Source organism: Panthera leo, chromosome D1, assembly GCF_018350215.1.
Source record: "Panthera leo isolate Ple1 chromosome D1, P.leo_Ple1_pat1.1, whole genome shotgun sequence".
In the NCBI taxonomy this organism is placed as follows: Eukaryota; Metazoa; Chordata; class Mammalia; order Carnivora; family Felidae; genus Panthera; species Panthera leo.
Window position 1 is genome coordinate 37,796,640 of NC_056688.1, and position 21,825 is coordinate 37,818,464.

Sequence of the window (21,825 nt, forward strand, 5' to 3'; positions counted from 1 at the left end):
CTGCGGTTTCCACAGCCTGTACCAGGTTCTGTCTGCCTATTACCTGATGCACAAGTGGGTGAGACTCCTCCAGGGTCCCCTGACATATGGTGCTGGATTCCATTGCTCCCATGGAGGCATTTTTTGTTGTTGCTCATGGATAGATGCCAAATTTTAGATGTGAATGGGCAAAAAAAATGAGGTCCATCTTACGGTGCCGTGATGATATCGCTCTTCTTGGTGTTTTCTCTAGAATCGTAAGATGGTTGCTGTTTTGTAGCTGAATTTAAAAGTTAGTAGTTCAAGGGTTAGGGAAATTTATGACATGCTGTCTCAAATATTAATCCCTGTCTATTTTAGAGCAGAGGAACGAAGCACCATGTGATTAGGCCATTGTAGAAAGAGATGTAAAAACTTACAGTGATGCTTCTCTTAAGTGAATAAGTGTTTTTTACATTTTAATAGCACCTTGCAAATCCCTTTATGATGCAGCTGTCTCATTTCATATTCACAAACCTGTAAGGTAGATGTTGATATTATCTCGATAATATAAATGATGAAACTAAGATTCAGAGAGGTTACTATGGTGGCGGTAAGTGGATTTTGGTCGGGGGCAGGAAGGTAGTTAACATGGAAAACTGAAGTCTTCACTATATACCATGCATTTCTTATATGTAAGTTTTAATTTTGATTTCCCCTTTTCAGCTTAATTACCACCTCAGGTAATTTTTTTTTCTTTTTTAAAAGCAGGACATGTGGGTTATATTTTTGGTAGCCTGGCATATCTGAGAATAACTTCCTGTTGCTGTCAAAGATGTCAGAGGGGTCACAGCATTTTTCTCACAAAGATCCGATAACATTTTGTTACTGTTTTCTAGAATATAGTTTTACCAGATAAATTGAAGCTTGCCTGATCTTGTTTTTGTACATGACATCCCCCCCTCCCCCACCTCTCTGTTTTGGCCTGTATTCTCAGAGGTTGTCTTAATTCTTAACAGTTCAAAAAATTTGCTGTGATTCACTTAGACCTATCTGTCATTGACTTTTATGTGGAACATGGTAAACTATTTTGATCAACAAACTTAGAAAACCTGTGTTCATTTCAAAAGCATGTTCTTCACTTATGTATTGGATTATTGCTCTTGATTTTTTTCCTTCAGGAAATAGAATTCCTTTATTGATACTTTAACCTCTTTTATCTGTTTTTCCTACAGATTCTTAGAGCAGTTTTCATGTTTGTCCTCAACATAAATGCTGTTTTCTGAATAATCAACTCAGTTCTTTATGATTTCCAACACAAATTTTGTTACTACGTTTTTAATTTTTGCAATCATTCCTTATCTTACCATTTCTCTTAGTCTCCGTGTGTCTGTCCTTATATCTTTGTTTTATTTCTTAGGGAATGTGGTTGATTTCCTTTTGGGTGTATGCCAGATAGCTTGTAAATGTCTCTACTAACGCCTAAAAGAATTCTTTTCAGAAGACTACTTTTTTGTTGAGCTTCAAGCTGGTACTCCTTGTCCTTGTCAAATAATCTTTTTTTTTTTTTTCCTAGGCCCTGTTGTTTCTCTTCTATTTAAGGGTAGATTTGTTCATAGTCAGTGTTTGCCAACAAAGGGTCCAGATTGCCCTTGGCCCTGCTCTGTTTACTTGGGTTCCTTTTTATATCTTCAGCTCTAAAGTGAGTTGTTTTGTATATCCTCTAGGGCATGCCTTCTGTTAAAAATCTGTCATCTGGGGGCAGCTTTTCTGGGCAGATAATGGGATCTTGACTTGCTTCCCTTCGTTGCCTTGTTCTCTGACATTCTCATCAGAACAAGAGTGAGAGAGTCTATGGCTCTCAACGTGACTGCCTGCATGAGTTCCTGGTCTCACCTCTCACTTGATAAAGCTTTACTTACAAACCTTACACCTTCTGTACTACTGTGTGTCTGTGCCACAACTGCCTTCCTCTCTACTTCTGTTTACAACACACGTTTTCTGGGGTGTGCAGTGTTCTTCTGAGTGTAGAAATACAGGAAGAGAGTAAGTCATGGGAACAACACTGTGGCAGCTACGAGGATGTATACCTGTGCAGTATAGCAACTATTGCCCAGCTTTGTAAGTGACACGATATTTGTATTTCCAAGTCAGGTGGTTAGATGATGGGCAAAAGATAAAACATTTCATATGATCTTTCACATGTGTAGCATGCTTGATTTTTGTTCTTTTGTATACTGTGTGCTAGTTATTACTTGTATCTTTCAATCCAGTTCTGTTGTTTTCATAATTAGAAATTCTTACCAGATTCCACTTATCAGTTGTTGGTCTGAATTTTTATTATGACGATTAATAGAAACACTTAAGTATATATTATATGTCAGCACTGGTATAAATGTTTTAAATGTATTAACTCATTTAACATTTTTGTGAGGTACCATGACTATTATCATTTCATAGGTGGGAAAAGTGAAGCATAGAGAGGAGTCGAACACTCTGCCCAAGAGTTCTTAGCATGTGGCATGGTCAGGATTTGAACCCAGGAAGTCTATATATTTTCATATTGCAAGTTTTTATCCTGTTTTTCTGCTTCTTCATTGCCTCATCCATCCTTCGTCTCTCCTTCCTTCTGTCTTCATTCTTTCCTTTTTTTTTTTTATGGTTTCATAAAATGCTATATCAGGAACTGGCAACTAGATGCCATTCAAAAATATGACCTTTTAGGAGTTATAGAATGTGGCATATAAAAAATTATATGTGTGTGTATATATTTTAGTTCTTTGGGTATTGCATTAAGGTTACTTTATGAAACAAATTGTTAAACTTTCAAAAGTATATTAATTTGGTTAGATTATAAGTTTATTAAACAGAATTAATTTGTTCTTTGTAGTTCCTACTTTATTGGCCTTAGATGAGCATTGGGCTATGACAATAATGTCTAACCCTTTTGTCTAATCTTCCCTAAGCACCTGACTTAAACTAAAGAACGCTTGATCATCAGGAAGATTAGATTCATTAGGTTAGTACTGATCAGTATGAGCACCACTAGAAATATAGTTGATTGAAATGTAGCTGGCCTGGATTGAGATATGCTATAATATAAAATACACTCTAGAGTGTAAAAAAAATAAAAAAATATATTAATAAAAGGATATAAAATGTCCCATTACTACTTTTAAAAAAATATTTTTAAATTCTTTTTAACATTTACTTATTTTTGAGAAACAGAGACAGAGAATGAGCAGGTGAGGAACAGAGAGAGCGGGAAACACAGAATCTGAAGCAGGTTCCAGGCTCTGAGCTGTCAGTATAGATCCCGATGCGGGGCTTGAACTCACAAACCGCGAGATCATGACCTGAGCTGAAGTCAGCTGCTTAACTGACTGAGCCTCCCAGGTGCTCCTACTACTTTGAAAAATATTACATGCCAAAATGACAATACTTTTATTGTCATTTTATTTTTTTATTTACTGGATTAAAGATATTATTAAAATCAGTTTTGCCTGTTTCTTTTTACTTTAAAAATTTTTAAATGTTTACTTATTTTTGAGAGAGAGAATGCAAGTGGGGAGAGAGAGAGACAAAGACACAGAATCTGATGCAGGCTTCAGGCTCTGGGCTGTCAGTACAAAGCCCAATGTGGGGCTCGAACTCACGAACTGTGAGATAATGACCTAAGCTGAAGTCATGTACTTAACCGACTGAGCCACTCAGGCACCCCTCTTTTTACTTTTTTAATGTGACTACTAGAAAATTAAAAATCACGTATATGGTCCATGTTATATTTCTATTCGGTATTTAGAGTGTATTAAGATATGACACCTCTTCTCTCAGAGTCTGGTAGCAAGAAAGTAGATGGTGTGATAAGTGCCAGATAGGAGCTCATGCATAGGAGAGCCCTGAGTGAGTTTGAGGGCCTGCAGAAGGTGACCTTTAAAGTGGCTGCAATACATTGTTTTTTCTTCCTTTTTACCTGTTTTTGAAGACTCTACATCTGCTTTTTGGATCAAAGGAAATAAAAGTCAAAAGCTACTTAAAAAGTGTTTGGGAATCTTTTTTCTAGTGGTGTTGGTTCTCAGTCTAATGAAACAAGTCAAGGTTGAAGCAGAAGGCCTGAGTCTGCACAGAGACCACTGCTCAGCCCTCCCCCAGATGTGACTTAGGCAACGAAACGGATGCTGGTGTCGTTTGTGAAGTATGAACACAGGTCAGCTTGAGATCTGTGGAGTTCAAGGTGTTTGGGGGACATCTGGATGGGGAGGAACAGTAGCAGTTGGTTGAATGGAACCTAGAGTGCAAGAAAAATCTGAGCTGGCAGCATAGACCGAAGTTAGGTGAAGCCATAGGTAACGTAAGAGATATCAGGAAGTGAGTAAAGTGAGGTGTGGACAAATCTCTGAAGAACAGGGAAGGTTGGGGAAAGGGAAATAAAGCTTATTGAAAAAGAATGGTCAGAGAAGGAAGAGTTTAACAGGATGGTGTGCTTTCAAGAAGCAGGCAAGTTAGGGTGCCTGGGTGGCTCAGTCAGTTAAGCATCTGACTCTTGATCTTGGCTTAGGTCATGATCTCATGGTTCATGGGTTCGAACCCTGAGTTGGGCTCTGTGCTGAAAGCACTGAACCTGCTTGGGATTCTCTCTCTCCCTTTCTGCCCCCCCCCCCCCACCTCAAAAATAAATAAATAAACATTAAAAAAAAGAGGCAAGTTCTAGATGAGGTCAGATGTAGTTGAGAGATAAAAATAAAGACTGAGAAATGTTCATTATCTATAATAATGAGAAAGTTATTGGGAAGAAAGTGGGTTCCCCGGAAGGATTGGGTTAGGTGGCAAAACCACATTGCGGGATGTTGAGGAATAAACATGAGCTAAAAAATTGGAGACAATAAAGATTATTGTCTAGAAGTGTAAGAGGTGGAGGTGGGGAGGCTTGTGGTAGCTAGGGGGATGTATTTATATTTAGCATATGACAATTGTGTGTGTGTGTGTATGTGTGTGTATGTGTCTTGCTTGTTTCATAAATCCATTATGCAACCGTGTATCTGTATCTTTACATCCTTGGAATCCAGTGTAGCATCCTTTGTAAGCTAACTATTCAATAACAGTTGTTGGTCATGATTGTAATATATTAATACCTCTTTTTCAACAAGATACTTTGTCGCCATCATTTCCAAATTCTCTAAACATTAAATCCGCATAAGACCTTGATATTATCTGAGTTTAAATGCACTAAGGCCCCTGGTCGTGGTTTAATGGAAAGCACATGGGCTTTGCAGCCCACTAAACTATGATTCACATCTAGATTGTGACTTGTCAGCCACGTGGCCTTGAAGAAGTTAATGGTCACTTCGGGCCTGTTTTCCCTCATCTGCAAAATGAGGATAATAAGACCTACAGTTATAGGGCTGTTGTGGGATTGATTCATTGAGAAAACACGTAAACTGTTTTGTATGGTACCTCATATGAAGTAGGCACTCAGTAAATGCCCTGTAGAAAAATAGCAGCTTCACGTGTGGCACGTGCCAGCACCATAGTTTTTGTAATTTGACTTCAGGTAGTGTGTGTGATACAGTGTGAAAAATTGGCCTTTGAATAAAACATGTTTCTTTTCTTGCTCCCTCCTCCCCTTTCCGTTCCAGGTCCTGAGGGAATCTAACAAATTAGCAGAAATGGAAGAACCACCCTTGCTTCCAGGAGAAAATATTAAAGACATGGGTCTGTAATGGTATTTTTTGTTGAATTTCCTTCTCCTTTCTGAGGATACAGACTGTTCAATACTCTCCGTGTACAGAGAGCAGCCTCACTGTCCAAGACACCTTATGTCTGACTGCACTCATTACTGCCAGTCTTCCTAGCATTTGGTGTGTCCTATAAGCCTGGATCTACGCTTACTGGTCATGTGTGTACTTGGGACTACTGGGAAACATACATATTGAATTACACCCTGCTGCTTCTCTTTACATTCATTTGCTTTACATTCGTTGAAAGTAGGTGGCTTTTTCTTGTCAACTGTCACTAAATTTTTTATTTTTTTAATTAAAAAAATTTTTTTTTAATGTTTATTGTTTTTGAGAGAGAGAGAGAGAGAGACAGACAGAGAGCAGGGAAGGGGCAGAGAGAGAGGGAGACACAGAATCCGAAGCAGGCTCTAGGCTCTGAGCTGTCAGCACAGAGCCCAACGGGGCTTGAACTCACAGACCAAGAGATCATGACCTGAGCTGTAGTTGGCCACCCAACTGACCGAGCCACCCAGGTGCTCCCTGTCGCGGAATTTTTTAAAGAAAGCTTCATTATTTTAAATGACTGTAGTAAGATATTGGCTTGCCTAGATAAAACATTGACTTGTCACTTTGTACAAGTAATTTTTCTCAAAACACATTCTTTCTGCTTCCTTTATTTTTTCTACTCTGAATAAACTTAGGCTGAGTTTTGGATGAAAATATCTCCTCTCCATTGCAAAGCAAACCTTTTGCCTATGGCTGCTTTTCTTTTGCATCCTAAAGAACTAAGCCTTAACTTATTGTATGGACTGGAAACAAGCATTTAATTTTGTTTTGTTTTGTTTTTTGGTACTTAGGCTTTTACTTTATTACATGTGTGTGGTAATCTACAAAATACCATCGCTCTTGAAATAAGAAGTAATTAAGAGAATAAAGTAAATGGTTTCCTAGCCAATGAAACACCACCTTTCATTTATTATCAATTATAATTTTTAAAAGGACTTAATAAATGCTTAATTTATCCTGGCGAGGTGTCATTCCCTCGTGTAAAAATAAGAAAGTCAAAAGGCTTGCCTACCGTACATTTAGTTCCTTCGCTCTTGCAAGATACGTGTTTCTTTTTGCTTTTAACTCTTGATTGAATACCTCCCCAGTTTCTTTTTTGCTCCCTGCTCAGCCTCGTGTATGCCCTAAGTTCTTGTTCTGCTGAGCTACTAGGTTAGTATTCTATGTTATCAGCATTGGACATTACATAATAAGAATGGTTATCATTATTGAATGCCCACTGTCTCATGTAAGCGTCCTCACATCTTCTGAGAAAGACATTAATCCCATTTTGTAGATGAGGAAACTAAGGCATAGGGAGATTACATAGCTAGTAATGTTACAGCTAGTCTTATGACTGACAGTGTTTTGCTCTTCTGAGCCTGAAGTACATGCTATTTCCACTGTGATAAATAACCTTATCAAAGACTCTGAAGTTACCACTCCAACTCTCGTTGGCTTCTGTTCCTTTAAATAGCGATACTCCTTTAGGACTTTGTCCTTGATCTGTTTCCCTTTTTCCTCTTACCTGCTCTTTTTGGTTGACCATATCTAAATTAGTAGGTCCACCTACCATATATTTACTGATGACTCTAAAATGTGTTGTTTTTAGTGTGAACTTCTTTCCTAATGCATATAAACAAATGCCTGTGTCCTATATACATGCCCTTGGATATCCTATAGATGTCCCTTATACCCAGCATCTCCCAAACTGAAATCATCACCTTTATCCCTAAATTTACTCCTTTTCTTTTCTTCTCTCCCTCTGTTAGTACTAACACCAGTTGTCCATTCACTCAAAGCAGAAATCTCAATATATCATCCTGGACTACTACTTTTTTTCTGAACTCTGACATCCAGTGAGATCCAGAGGACTCAATCTCTAAGAATTTCTTGAATTTCTCTTTTTCTCTCAACTGTCCTGAGTCATTGATGTCATATATGTGTATATTGAATTCAGGTACCTTTGAGAAACTTCAAGTGAAGGTATTAAGTGGAGATATCTTAGGAGCTTAAGAGAGAGTTCAGGACTAGAAGTCCAGATTTGAATCATCAGAACATAGATATCCATTCAAAATGAGAGGAGGAAATTAACCTTTGGAGCATATAGTGAGGAGGGAGCCAAGAACATGGCTTTAGTAAACAGTTTACAATACTTGGTAAAAGAGGAACCCAGGAGGGAACTTGCAGAGTGAAGAGTGTGTGATACAGTGTATCACTGTAGAGAGAGCCAGACTGTATATTTACCTTTGTCCCCAAAAGTACTTTCCTTCTCCACTTCTGTATCTTGGGTTCGGTTCTTCCTCTGCATTGAGCGCCATCTCTCTCTCTCTACCCACCTAAAGGATACCACAACTCACATGCCGATGTTCCTGGAACATGTTTTCCATGTTCGATGTTTCGATGTTTTCTGATCCTCCAGCTGGATGGATTTCCCCTTCGATGTATTACTTAGAGTATGTGTGTGTGCCTCTCTTTCTGTACAGATTGCATGCTCTCATATATTATATTTGTGTATATTTTATATCCTTATAATATGTATTCACAAGGTCACTTTAGCTCACCTCACGAAACTATTATGGGTCTTTCCTCTGTGAACTTGGTGAAAATTTGAGAGGGTTGGTAAATCTAATCTCTCAGTACGACTAGGTGGTATTAGTATTGCAAAATTCAGAGGAATACCTAATCTATTAAATATTCTGATTCAAAATAATCTATGTAGACTTATGTGAAAAATTTATGTTTAATATAAAGTGTAAGGCTAGAGTAATGTAGAATATGTTAATCCATGTAGATAAGGCATTTGATTTTTAGTTGGTCTAGTATAAATCTGCAGTTTAATTTTTTAAAAGTTAGAGTAGTGTTAGGAACATCACCTGAATGCTTTAAGGAGGTAACAATATCAGAGTATTGTGGCCTGGGTTTATCAGGAGTAGAGATAACTCCAGACTACAACCTTTCAACCTTTAACACGGGAGTCAGATTACGCTATATTAGTGGTTTAGCTTTGCATGACGTGATGGAAAGAGATTCGAATTTGTAGTCAGAGGAACCGCATTCAAGTCTTAATCTTAGTTACTAGTTCTGAAACGTTAGGCTATTCTCTGAGCCCTGGTACTCTCATCTAAACTTTGTAAGTGTAATTATAGGTCTTATATGCAAGGTTTATTAGGAAGGTTAAAGGAAGTACACAGGTGAAAAATAGTTTATAAACTATGCAGTGCTAAGCCATCCATGCTGGTTGTTACCATTGCCATTTTCTCTGGAATGGTTCCTGGTCATAATCTCTCATCTACTTGGTACAGACCCTGATAGGCATAAATTCTCTCTTCATTGTGACTTAGCTGCCACCAGCCTGAGGAGGAACAATAAAGTGGGCAGAACGGAGCAGAACCTAATGACTGATGATAATAGTAACATAGATAGAAACGCTTTGTGTATGTATACTGCTTACAATTTTGGAAGTACTTTCATGAATTTATGCATGATTTTAGAATAAAGGGCCAGGTGTAACAAAAACACTGGACATACCTTGCAGTAGCATATAGAATAATGAGATTGATTTTCTTGTGTGAGTAAAGAAACTTGGTCTGGAAAGAATCCAGAAATGTTTTAGTAGCATTGAGTAAAGCTTTTCTCATTGAGGTAAAAATTTATAAGGGCAAGAAAATGTATGGAAGGCAAGTTTATGTATCTTTCCTTAATGATGGGTTTATTTAATTTTAAAAGCTTCCCTCTAAATGAAGCATGCATTGGAAACAGTGATTTAAAAAATGTAGCTCATACTTGAACATTCCCAAGGGAACTATTTTGAAGGTTAGAAATGTTTGTTGTAAGGTCAGTCTCATTTCAGATTCCATACAAAGCATTCAGTCCTCCAAAGTGGTGAGTAAAAAGCCAAGTCAGGAAGTTGCAATACCATATTAATACGTATTTTATGTCCCTAAGTTCTCCCAGAAGCCCCTTGGACAATTCTTAGCAATTTGTTGCTGTTGCTTGTGCCTTACTTTCTTGGAGTGATGAAGATATTCCTCTGTTTGCTCATTTGCTGCTATAATGACATCACAGGGATTTATGAATATTTTAAGATGTAAAAAAGCTCATAGTGGGCATTATGAACTCTACCATATTAAATAGTATTTTGAGCTAGTGGTAGCTGAGTTATCCTGCTTCATTAATGGATGTTTAAAAAAGCATAATGCTGTGTAGATTCATCATTAATCATGTAATAGAACAATGCTTGTGATTATTTCTCTACAAAGTTTGACATCAGTAGCTTGGTCAGAAATACAACGTCCTCTTATTCTATTATTTTTCTAAGAAATTATATTTCGAATACATTGCATTTCTCCTACAGTATTTTCCCTGTAAACATAATCAGGTCAGGAGTTTCTGGTATTCGATCTTCCAGATGTATTTTTGGAGGGATGTTGATAAATTAGACGGACCAGAAGCCCAGCAGATTGGGGAGGTGATCTAGAAACTATAAGATGACTGGTGTCTGTGGCCTGAGACATTTCCATTTGTTAACCACCATCACTATCACCCTTCAGCCACGACTCCAACTCCCACACAGAACTTTATCCAGCGGGGAGCTAGCCTGCTCTTTTTTCTAAGGGCAAGTGTTTTCTCTGCCTCTTCAGTCCTTCCCACTTCCTCTACATCCCTTCCCCAGATTGCTATGCGGTCGGAAGCTTGGATTTGACCTCTGAGTTCTGTTTGAGTCACTGATTGTGTGATTTTTGAGCCCAGGTTAGAATAGCAATCAGAATTATTTTACTTGTGAAAAGATGAGAGCGCAGTTTTTAAAAGTGCACAATGTATGGTAAACTGTGGACTCTTTGCTTTTGCAGCCAAAGATGTGACTTATATATGTCCATTCACTGGTGCTGTACGAGGAACTCTGACTGTCACGAATTACAGGTTATATTTTAAAAGCATGGAACGGGTAAGACTGGTTGGACTAGATTTTTTACATGTACTTCTGTGTGTGGTTTGTAGTTTTGTCCATTTTTGATCATTTTTAATTAAAGCATTTCTAATTACGATCATTATATCAATTGTTCCATTTTAATTGCTGTTTTCTTTCCTTCCTTTAGGATCCCCCATTTGTTTTAGATGCCTCTCTTGGTGTGATAAGTAGAGTAGAAAAAATTGGTGGTGCTTCTAGTCGAGGTGAAAATTCTTATGGACTAGAGACTGTGTGTAAGGTAAATGTTATAATATTTGTGCAATTTTGATTTGGTTTGAAAAGCTTTCTATTAAATAGAACCTGTGTGTAGAAACTGGTTTCCAAACTGTCAAATAGATTTCATACTGAAGCATCATTCTAGAAGACAAAAACAACAATTAGGAGTAATAAAAGGTAGTCTCTCATGAATTAGGCTTGAATTCTTTTGGACCCAATACAAGTGACTTTGACATTGATTATTTCATGTTGAGCCTCAAAAAATCCTGAAGTAGGGATGGTAGAAATGATTACCTTTAATTTACAGAAGCCTAGGGGTGAGCCTTCGTACTGGAAGAGCCAGCTCTGATGTATTCGTCATCACCTGTCGTTCCAGTCTCACAGTTTTTCTGCTTCTGAAAAAATGGTGTGAAAAACTTGACATTATAGACCTTCTCTATTTTCTTATCTAACTCCTATCCTTTTTTTCTCCTCATGGTTGGCTCTGTTTTATTTTCGTCCCCGTATTTTCCTTTGCCATGAATGTTCTCTAACTCAGAGCATTTACCTATCATATTTATCTTTAAAAAAAAAATTTAATTCCAGTGTTGTTAATATACAGTGTTGTATTTGTTTCAGGTGGACAATACAGTGATGTAGCAGTTCCATATTTTGCTCAGTGCTCATCATAAGTGTACTCTTAATCCCCTTCACCTGTTTAACACCCCCCCCCCCACCCCCTCTCTGGTAACCAGGAGTTTGTTCTCCATAATTAGGAGCCTGTTTTTTGGTTTCTTTCTCTCTCTCTATTTTTTTTTTTTTGTTCATTTATTTTGTTTCTTAAATTCCATATATGAGTGAAATCATATGGTGTTTCTTTTAGCATTATACTCTCTGGATCCATCCAGGTTGTTGCAAATGGCAAGATTGCATTCATTTTTAACACTGAATAATATATACATGCACACATACACACACAACATACACACACACACAACTCATCTTCTTTATCCATTCATGTACCAGTGGACACTTGGGCTGGTTCTGTGGTTTAGCTATTGTAAAAAATGCTGCAGTAAACATAGGGGTGCAGGTCCATTTGAACTAGTGTTTTTGTATTCTTTGGGTAAACACTCAGTAATACGATTATGATCTGAGGGTAGTTCTAGTTTTAATTTTTTGAGGAGCCTTCACACTCTTCACTGTGGCTGCACCAGTTTGCATTCCCACCAACAGTGCATGAGGGTTCCTTTTTCTCTGCATCCTCGTCAACACTTATTTGTTGAGTTTTTGATTTTAGTCATTCTGACAGGTGTGAGGTGATATCTCATTTTGGTTTTGATTTGCATTTCCCTGATGATGTCTAACTTGTATTTTTTAAATGCATTGATATTTGAATGAAACTTAGACTTTTAGATTTTCACCACTCCGGTCAGTCATAGATCTTTCATATCAGGTGCCACTTCTTTGGTTGCTGTTCTTAATGTGGTCTAATTAATACCTGTGCGCATGTCAATTCTAGATCACCTTAATTTTTTTTTGGTTCTTCTGCCAGTGCCAAGAGTAAAAGCAAGTTCCTTTCTTATGCTACTCTTAGAAGTTTTGTGTATCTAGTAATAAAAGTAATGACTTAATAATTATTTTTATGCTTTTCCACTGTTTTTTTTTTTTTTTAACGTTTATTTATTATTGAGAGACAGACACAGAGCGTGAGCAGGGGAGGGGTAGAGAGAGGGAGAGACACAGAATCTGAAGTACGCTCCAGGCTCTGAGCTGCCAGCACAGAGCCCCACGTGGGGCTTGAACTCACCAACTGTGAGATCATGACCTGAACCGAAGTCAGCCACTTAACCGACTGAGCCACCCAGGCGCTCCTGTGCTTTTCCACTGTAGTCAGAAGGGATCTAAGAGTGCAGTAGCTTTCAACCATGTGTCAGGCATGTTTAGCTTTCATCCATGTGTCAGGCACGTTGTCTCCTGGTCACTTTTCTGTAATCTAACAGTAAATAGAGTAAATTTGTAGGCTCCCTGCTGTGGTACTTCTAGATAGCTGTGTGGTTGACAGAGCGATTCTGAATATCTCTACTAGTGGTAAAGATTTTTACTGAAGAAAAACAAGGTATCAGCTTAGATTTCCATACATGTTTGTTTTATAATATGGTAGAACTAGCATCCTAGTTGTGGGTCAGATTTCTAATTAAATGTTCTACTCATTCATGTACTGCAAGTGCATTGTAGTGTAGTCTCTGTATTCAGTTTTACAGGATTGGGTATAGTTTGAATTCTGCCTAGATTATAAAACACCTAGATAAAATGGGTTGTTTGAAAGTGTTCTTAGTCCCCAAGTTTTCCTTAGTGCAGTTAAGATGCCAGTAAACCAGAACATAATATCTGTGTTCAGCCTGAGCACAGAAAATTGCTTGAGGACAAATAACAGAAACGGGAGCCTCCTTGGTCTTTAGATCTGACTCTAGAGACCACATGATATCAACCAAACAATTGAGAATTCACCTGTTAGGAGATGGTTAAAGAACTTGGACATGGAGTAGACAAGGAGATTTAGGCAGAGTTTGATTCTATCAGTCTAGTAGCAGGAAGCTTACAAAGATCCAATGAAAATGAGTCCTGGGAAGGGGTCATAAATAGGAAAGTCATCACTAGGCAAAATGGGAATGAAGATACTTATGAAATATAACAAGAGCTAATCAGGTTTTTAATAGGGAAATTGATGACAAAATGGGTTTTCACAGGGGAAGGACATACGTGAGCTGTGTATCAGTCATAGTAAATTTCAGATATAATATCTTTTATCTCTAGTGCCTGCATCAGATGCTGTCTCCTTTACTGGCTTATCTTGAGTAAATACACAGAAATAAAATATCTGTCCTCTGAATAAAATGAAAGATATATAAGAGCATTATGGAAAGTTATAAACATTATTAAAGAACTTTAAATAAATAGATGAGTAAGCACAGTAGCCTGGAAATTAGAGTACCTTGTGGTTTTGAATATTTCTTTCAAATGAAATGCCTTTCAATAAGGCATTGTGATTTCCCTGTCTCCAGGAGCTCTTGTCCTATTTTTGTATCCCACATTCATAGGTCTTAACATTTTACAAGATAGTTCCCAGTTACCTTATGTGTTTGTTCAATAAAAAGTGAACAATTACAGATGACTTGGATCCTAAATCTTTTCTAGGATATTCGGAACTTACGGTTCGCTCATAAACCTGAAGGGCGGACAAGAAGATCCATATTTGAGAATCTAATGAAATACGCATTTCCTGTCTCTAATAACCTGGTAAGGTGTTTTGGTTTTTTTTTCTTTATCTTAGAAAAGTGTGTATTATAATTTTTGGAGTACTATAAAGAAACTTGTCTAAGCTACCTAGAAACTACATTTACGATCCTACTTTGCCATTAAACCAAATGCATAATTTAGGTTTAACCTAATCTCTTGGAATAGTTCTTTTTTGGTATGAAATGAGGAAGCTGGACTAGTTGATTTCTGAGGTCAGTGTCTGCCCACTGACATTCTATAATTATATGATGTTTCTATCCAGGGCATTCCCATGATGAAAAGCTGTCTGTGGTCTTCATTAGGATTTGAAATCTTTTTGTTTGTTTGTTTTTGTCTTTTGTATTTGTTTTTGTTTTTGTTTTTGGTTTGTTTATTTATTTTGAGGGATGGAGAAGGGCAGAGAGAGAGAGTCCCAAGCAGACTCTGCACTGTCAACACAGAGCTCAATACGGGGCTCGATCTCACAAACTGTGAGATCATAATCTCAGCCAAAATCAAGTAGTCGGACGCTTGACCGACTGAGCCACCTAGGCGTCCCTGAAATCTTTTTTAATTAGGAGCTGAGAGTTAAGTCTACCAATTTTAGGAGGAAAGGGTGGACAAATACTTAGCTGAGCTCCTGCTATCTGCTAGTCATGATGTTAGGCTTCCTCACTTATGTTACATAATCCAGCTTCCATGGTGGGTGTAGCCCCAGGGTGGGTGGCAAATATTATTTACCCCTATTTTGGAGTTGAAGCCAGGAACAGGTAGGCAGTTACCTCAAGGGCACAGCTAGTAGGGAGTAAAATTGGAATCAGTACTGGTCTTTTGGCTCTCCTTTGAATGTTTTTCATCATAGTTGTTTCTGTCATTCTGTCTATTTAAATGATAAGTTTTCTTTGTTGGTATACCGATTGTGTGCCAAGAAATAATATGTCAGTATGTTTTAGAAAATGTAGCATCAACTTCGGCTGCCTAACTGCTGACATCTGGGATGTCAAACCGATTAATCATATCAGGAGATGTCTTTTGTTATGTAAAGTCTTTCATTATTTAGAAGAAAACCTAAGCAGCTGATATCTGAAGGAAATATGGTGATATGTTAGCATTTGATAAATCTTGGTGGTGGGCCTCTGTGCTTTTCTATATGTTTGAAAAATATGAAAAAAAAAATACATTTTCAAAATTATAAAACAAGAGCTAAAACAGCAATATGAAATAGGACACCAATACAAAACATCCTTATAGATGAGTAAATGAAAACTTTGAGTATGATAAGGATATATTTCTGATTATCTCCTTAAATGTCTGTTGTTGTTTTTTTTTTTTTTTTTAGCTATTAACTCTGTTTACTGTTTTGTAGCCTCTTTTTGCTTTTGAATACAAAGAAGTATTCCCTGAAAATGGGTGGAAGCTATATGACTCTCTTTTAGAGTATAGAAGGCAGGTATGTACTTTTTTCTTTCAATTTTAATGTTATAGATTATTTTCATTACAACACAAAGCTTAAAGATAGACATAAACAGCTTTATATAAGTTGTATGGGTTTTACTGTTGTTCTTTCAATGAAGCCTAATCCTGATTTCTTGTCTGCTTTCAGTTTCTTTAAACTGGGTTGAGACAGTGCCAAACTCTGTTTGAGACAGAGATCTTTTAGAAATCTTTTCTTGCCTACCTAAGAGCTTACAAGTAAATCAGCTTGTTTAAAAAATGGTTAATAATGGTAAAAATTAAATGGTAAATATGTTTACATTTTGATATTCTTATATGCCATTCAACATTATTCACACATATTCTTCTCTTTTGGATATCCTATAACATAATTCTAAAAACTTTTATAGTAGTCCTCCTTACAGCTTAGCTCCCCATGAAATTTTAGAAGTTTTAGATCTTCATAGAGGACACACGTCTACATAAAATGTTAACAAATCAAATGTGATAGTATACCAAAGAGATAATACATCGTGACTAAGATGAGTTGGTTTAATATTAGAAAACCTGTTGGTGGGATTCACCACAGCAAGAGATGAAAGCAGAATTCAGTCTGGAAATGTCTGGAAATCTGCAGCACAGTCTATCATTCTCCCTCTTCTTTCTCGACCCACCACTTCCCAGAGCCCTTAAACTGACTGTTTAAACTCTCCCTACAACAGTCTTTATTTTTAACTTTGCCCGTGTTCACTGTGCTTTCTTGAGAATTTAAGTTCAGAGACATTGATTGTTTCTTTGGTAATCATTAGATCTGATACCCAGTTTTTCTAGAATTCAGATATGAAAATAAACTGATTTTGTCTTTAGATTTCAAACATTTCATTTGAATTATAGAGCTTCCAATTGACTAAAGTGTGTTTCACAAAGCAAGGAGAGTAAAAACCCATCACACCACTTAGAGAACTAAAGATACCCAGTGGTTTGAAGCGCAGTTTGTTGCTCAGTAGCATGCGGCCAGTAAAATCGAAAATTTCTTATTCAGTTATAAAGCCAGCAGCTTGGCAAAATATGAAGCAGAATACACAATAAATGGATCAATTAAAAATCAAGAGTCTACAAGTAACATTGCAAGATATTTGCCACTTCAAAAAGTCAGTGTCAGAACTGGGTGGGAAAGCAACCAGAAAATCCAACCAATGTCCTTGGAATGGTCAAAATGAGGAATATTCTGTGGGGATCTGGGCAGAAATTGCCATCTGTTCTAGTAGCATTCAACATAGAACTTTGGAAAGCAGGTGGGAGACCTGTGGCTACAGAAAAGAAATGTTATTAACAGAAAAAAATAAGTTAAAGAGTAAATGAACAGTTATACCCTAATTATAAGATGAGGAAGTGTGGCAGTCAGAATAGAGTCTCTACATTAAATGATATAGATGCTTTATGATCTTTGACTTACTGGGTGAATTTTTGACTTTTTTTTTTCTTAAAGAGTTAGATACTTTGTCTCTGAGTCAACTAAGCCAAATCATACTATAAATAACACTGCATTTTTTGTAGTTAGAAGATTCAGGTTTTGGGGTTTATTTTGGTGTATATTAAGTTTATTATAGGAGAAAATGAAAATAATACTTTCATATAAACCTTAAGACTAAAGATGAAACATCAGAGTATTCCTTTTCAATTAAAAAAGATTTAAAGTGGTAACCCTTGCACCCTGCATAGAATTCAAAAGTACAAAAGGGTCTATTGAAAGGTAGGTTTCCCTTCCAGGACAGTCTTGTCCCTCAGCCACCGCAGCTCCTCTCCTGTTAGGAAATAAAGTTACTGGTTGCCTGTGTGTTCTCTCAGAGATCTTATGCCTGCAAAGCCTGAGTATATGTGTGCATTATTTTTTTAAGCAGATAACAGCTTACTGTGCACACTGTTCTGTACCTTTCTTTTTCACTTAATGTGTTTTGGAGATCCTACCATCTCAGAACACACAGACCTCCCTCTTCCTTTTTTCTTTCAAGTCGAGGTATAATTCATATTCCATAAAATTTACCACTTTAAGGTGTACAGTCCACTGTTTTTTAAACTTGTTTTTTAATATTTATTTATTTATTAAATAAAACTTAATAAATTTAATATTTATATATAAATATATATTTATATTATATAAATATATATAAATATTATATATTTATAATATATATTATATATTATGTATGTTTATATAATATATATTTATAATATATATTTATATATAAATATATATTATACTTAATTTATATAAATATTTATTTATATTATTTATTTATTTATTTATTTATTTTAGAGAAAGAATGTGAGCAGGGGAGGGACAGAGAGAGAGGGAGACACAAAATCCGAAAGCAGGCTCCAGGCTCTGAGCTGTCAGCACAGAGCCTGATATGGGGCTTGAACTCACAAACCATGAAACCATGACTGAGCCGAAATCAAGAGAGAGTCAGATGCTTAACCGACTGAGCCACCCAGGTGTCCCTCCGCTGGTTTTTAGCATATGCCCAGAGGTGTACAACTATTACCACGAATTCCAGAGCATTTAGAAGACTGAGTTTGAATCCTATCTCTAGCTCTTACTTTGCCCTCACTCTTAGGTATGTGCTCTTGAATGAGTCATTCATGTCAGAGTGCTTTTATTTTTTACTTGGTCATAGGAACTCATTTATAGGAATGTTTGAAGGATTGTTAATAGACAGGAAGATATTTTATGAATCAAAGAAATCTACTCAAATGATTATTATTGTATTTATTACATTGTAAAGCTTTAAAAAAAGAAATCATGACTGCTTAGATTCATTGTGTGCAGCTGCTAAAACATGAAAGAAAAGCCACATTAATTCTGTAGACCTATACGTTATAGTGCTAATCATACATTATTTTTAATGGACAAACCTATTAACAACTGTTTAAACTTGTTACGTAAGAGGATGTTTCTTTAGTTTACTCTTTTTTTTTTTTTAAGTTTATTTATTTTGAGAGAGAGAGTGAGCATGAGCAGGGCAGGAGCAGAGAAAACAGGAGAGAGAGAATCCCAAGGAAGCTCTATGCTGTCAGTGCAGAGCCTGATGTGGGGCTCAATCTCATGAATCAAGAGATCATGACCTGAGCCAAAATCAAGAGTTGGACACTTAACCACCTGACCCAGCCAGGCACCCCTCTTTAATTTACTCTTTTTAAAAAAATAATTGTTATGCTAAGTGAAATAAGTCATACAGAGAAAGACAGATACCATATGTTTTCACTCTTATGTTGATCCTGGGAAACTTAACAGAAGACCATGGGGGAGGGGAAGGAAAAAAAAAAAAAAGGTTGGAGAGGAAGGGAGCCAAAACCATAAGAGACTCTTAAAAACTGAGAACAAACTGAGGGTTGATGGGGGGTGGGAGGGTGGGTGATGGGTATTAAGGAGGGCACCTGTTGGGATGAGCACTGAGTGTTGTATGGAAACCAATTTGACAATAAATTTCGTATTAAAAAATAAAAAAAATTTAAAAAAATTTATTTATTTATTTTTAAGAGAGAGAACGCATGAACAGGGGAGGGGCAGAGAGAGGGAAACAGGATCTGAAACAGGCTTTGCACTGACAGCAGACAGCCCGACGTGACTCGAATTAACAAACCAAGACATCATGACCTGAGCTAAAGTCGGATGCTTAACCAACTAAGCCACCCAGGAGCCCCAAATTTACTCTTTTTTTAGAAAGTTGTGTTTACTTATTTTGAGAGAGACAGTACGAATTGGGGACAGGAGAGAGAGAAGGAGAGAGAGGATCCTAAGCAGACTCTACACTGCCAGTGCAGAGCCCAATGCAGGGCTCACACTCTTAAACTGCAAGATTATGACCTGAGCTGAAACCAATTGTCAGACACTTAACTGACTGAGCCACCGAGGCCCCCCTAATCTACTCTTGGTGCTCGTAGTGATTATACAGAGGAACCTTGAAATTTGTGGATAAGGTCAAGAAAAATCATCAGTTGCTAAAACAGTAGAAATCAGTATTAAATAAATGAACATGGGTCTTCTGCAGAAATATCAATCATAGGGTAGATGTATTGCGTAACAAATTTGGAAGACATTCAAATCCAGTCAAGGAAAACAGAATTTATCCTCAGAACTGGAATATATATAACTAAGGAAAGCTATAATCCAGTTAACTTAGTTGTAACTTGACTCTGATAAATGGGAACATTAACTGAAGGGCAGTGATTTGCAAGGAGAGTATAAACATGTATGCCAAAATCAATACTTGTCAGTATGTCTTTAGTACTGTCTACAAAGAGTGTATGCTGACTAGCCAATGCCACTTTTTGGTTTGGAAGGGAATTCCTGTAGCGGAGATAGGTGTGTCAACTTATCTAAGAATGAGGAAGACTATAGTCATAAATGTAATTAATGTAACATAAGTAATGTAAGTCAGTGGTTCCACCCCCACTCTGACAATTTCCTGAAGCATGTTACGTACTGGTAACAGTCGTTCTCCGTGGGAGTGGTTTTCTTTAAGGATGTGTGAAGGGATTGACAGATGGGAGTACCTACCTGGGTTGGGAGTGGTACATTAGGATCTCAGGTGATGTATGCTTTTAGGTGATCCAACCCTCTTAGCTCTCAGTCCATATTTTCTAAGAAAACTTCAAAAGCCAATTTTGCTTCTTATGAAGGCTTCCTTTTGGTTCATTGATTTATCCGTTAATACATTCCTTCCTTCCTTCACTCATTCATCCATCCATTTATCAAATTTATACAGCACTACTATATACTAGTGGCTAAGTCTTTGAAACAGGAAGATACAATCCTGACTTGCAAAGAGCATATATTTAATGGAGGATTCAAAGAAGTAAACTAACAATTAAAGTACACAGTGATGAATACAGTGACTGATAAAGCAGGTACTCCAGTGCGAGAATATGAGGCCGTTTGGGAACTAAAAGTATTTGGTACAGGCTAGACTAGAGTTTGGAGGGGCAAGACATCAGTGTGGAGAAAGTGGGAGGATGAAGGCCTTTGCTAAGTCCCAAAAAGGAATTTCTTTTACAGTTTTATTGAGAAATAATTGACATACATCACCATACAAGTTTAAAGTGCACAGCATGATGGTTTGATTTACACATATTGTGACATGATTACCAGAGTAGGTTCAGCTAACATCCATCTTGTCACAATAGACAGAATAAAAAAAAAGGAGAAAGAAAAAAGGGGAAAAATTTTTTTTTTCTTATGAGGAGAACGCACTGGATTTACTCTCAGCAACTTTCCTTGTATATCATACAGCAGTGTTAGCTGTAGTCGTCATGTTGTACATTACATCCCTAGTATTTATCTCCCTTGTAATGGAAGTTATACCTTTTTACCACCTGACCACTTTCCTTCAGTTTCCCTTCCCCCACCCTGTGGCTCTGGGAACCACAAGTCTGTTCTCTTTTTCTATCCTTTGCTATGAGTTTTTTTTTCTTTTTTTAAATATTCCACGTGTAAGGGAGATCATATAGTATTTATTTTTTTCTGTTTGACTTCTTTCACTTGGCATGATACCCTCAAGTCCTTCCATGTTGTTACAAATGGTAAGATTTCCTTGCTTTTTATGGCTGGATAATATTCCATTGTATAAGTATACCACAGCTTCTTTACCCATTTATCCACCAGTAGACATTAGGTTGTTTCCATGTCTTGGCTATTTTAAATAATGCTGCTATGAACATGGGGGTGCAGGTATCTTTTCAAGTTGCTGTTTTTGTTTCCTTTGGATATATTCCCAGAAGTGGAATTGCTGGATCCTATCATAGTTCTGTTTTTGATTTTTTTGAGCATCATCCATACTGTTTTCCATAGTGGCTGAGGCACTTTACAATCCCACCAATAGGGTTTTCTTTCTTCACGACACCAGCATTTGCTGTCTCATGTTTTTGTTTTTGTTTTTGTTTTTGTTTTTCTGGATAACAGCCACTCTGACAGATGTGACGAGATATCTCATTGTAGCTTTAATTTGCATTTACCTAATGACTATATTGAGAATCTTTTTTTTTTTATATCATAATTGCTTTTATTTATTTTTTTAATATATGAAATTTACTGTCAAATTGGTTTTCATACAACACCCAGTGCTCATCCCAAAAGGTGCCCTCCTCAGTACCCATCACCCACCCTCCCCTCCCTCCCACCCCATATCACCCTCAGTTTGTTCTCAGTTTTTAAGAGTCTCTTAT

At 37.0% G+C, this 21,825-nt stretch overlaps 1 protein-coding gene across 6 annotated transcripts in view; it reads left to right on the forward strand.

Moving 5' to 3' along the window:
• Window positions 1-21,825, forward strand: part of MTMR2 (myotubularin related protein 2) — a 116,833-nt gene that overhangs the window by 60,857 nt on the left and 34,151 nt on the right. For 2 of the 6 annotated variants that reach the window (XM_042906999.1, XM_042907000.1), the window contains 5 exons: window positions 5,595-5,670; window positions 10,574-10,668; window positions 10,820-10,930; window positions 14,086-14,187; window positions 15,533-15,616. In XM_042906999.1, the coding sequence (XP_042762933.1) occupies window positions 5,595-5,670; window positions 10,574-10,668; window positions 10,820-10,930; window positions 14,086-14,187; window positions 15,533-15,616 (468 nt within the window). The other 4 variants (XM_042907002.1, XM_042907003.1, XM_042907001.1 and 1 more) reach the window with 4 other exon arrangements.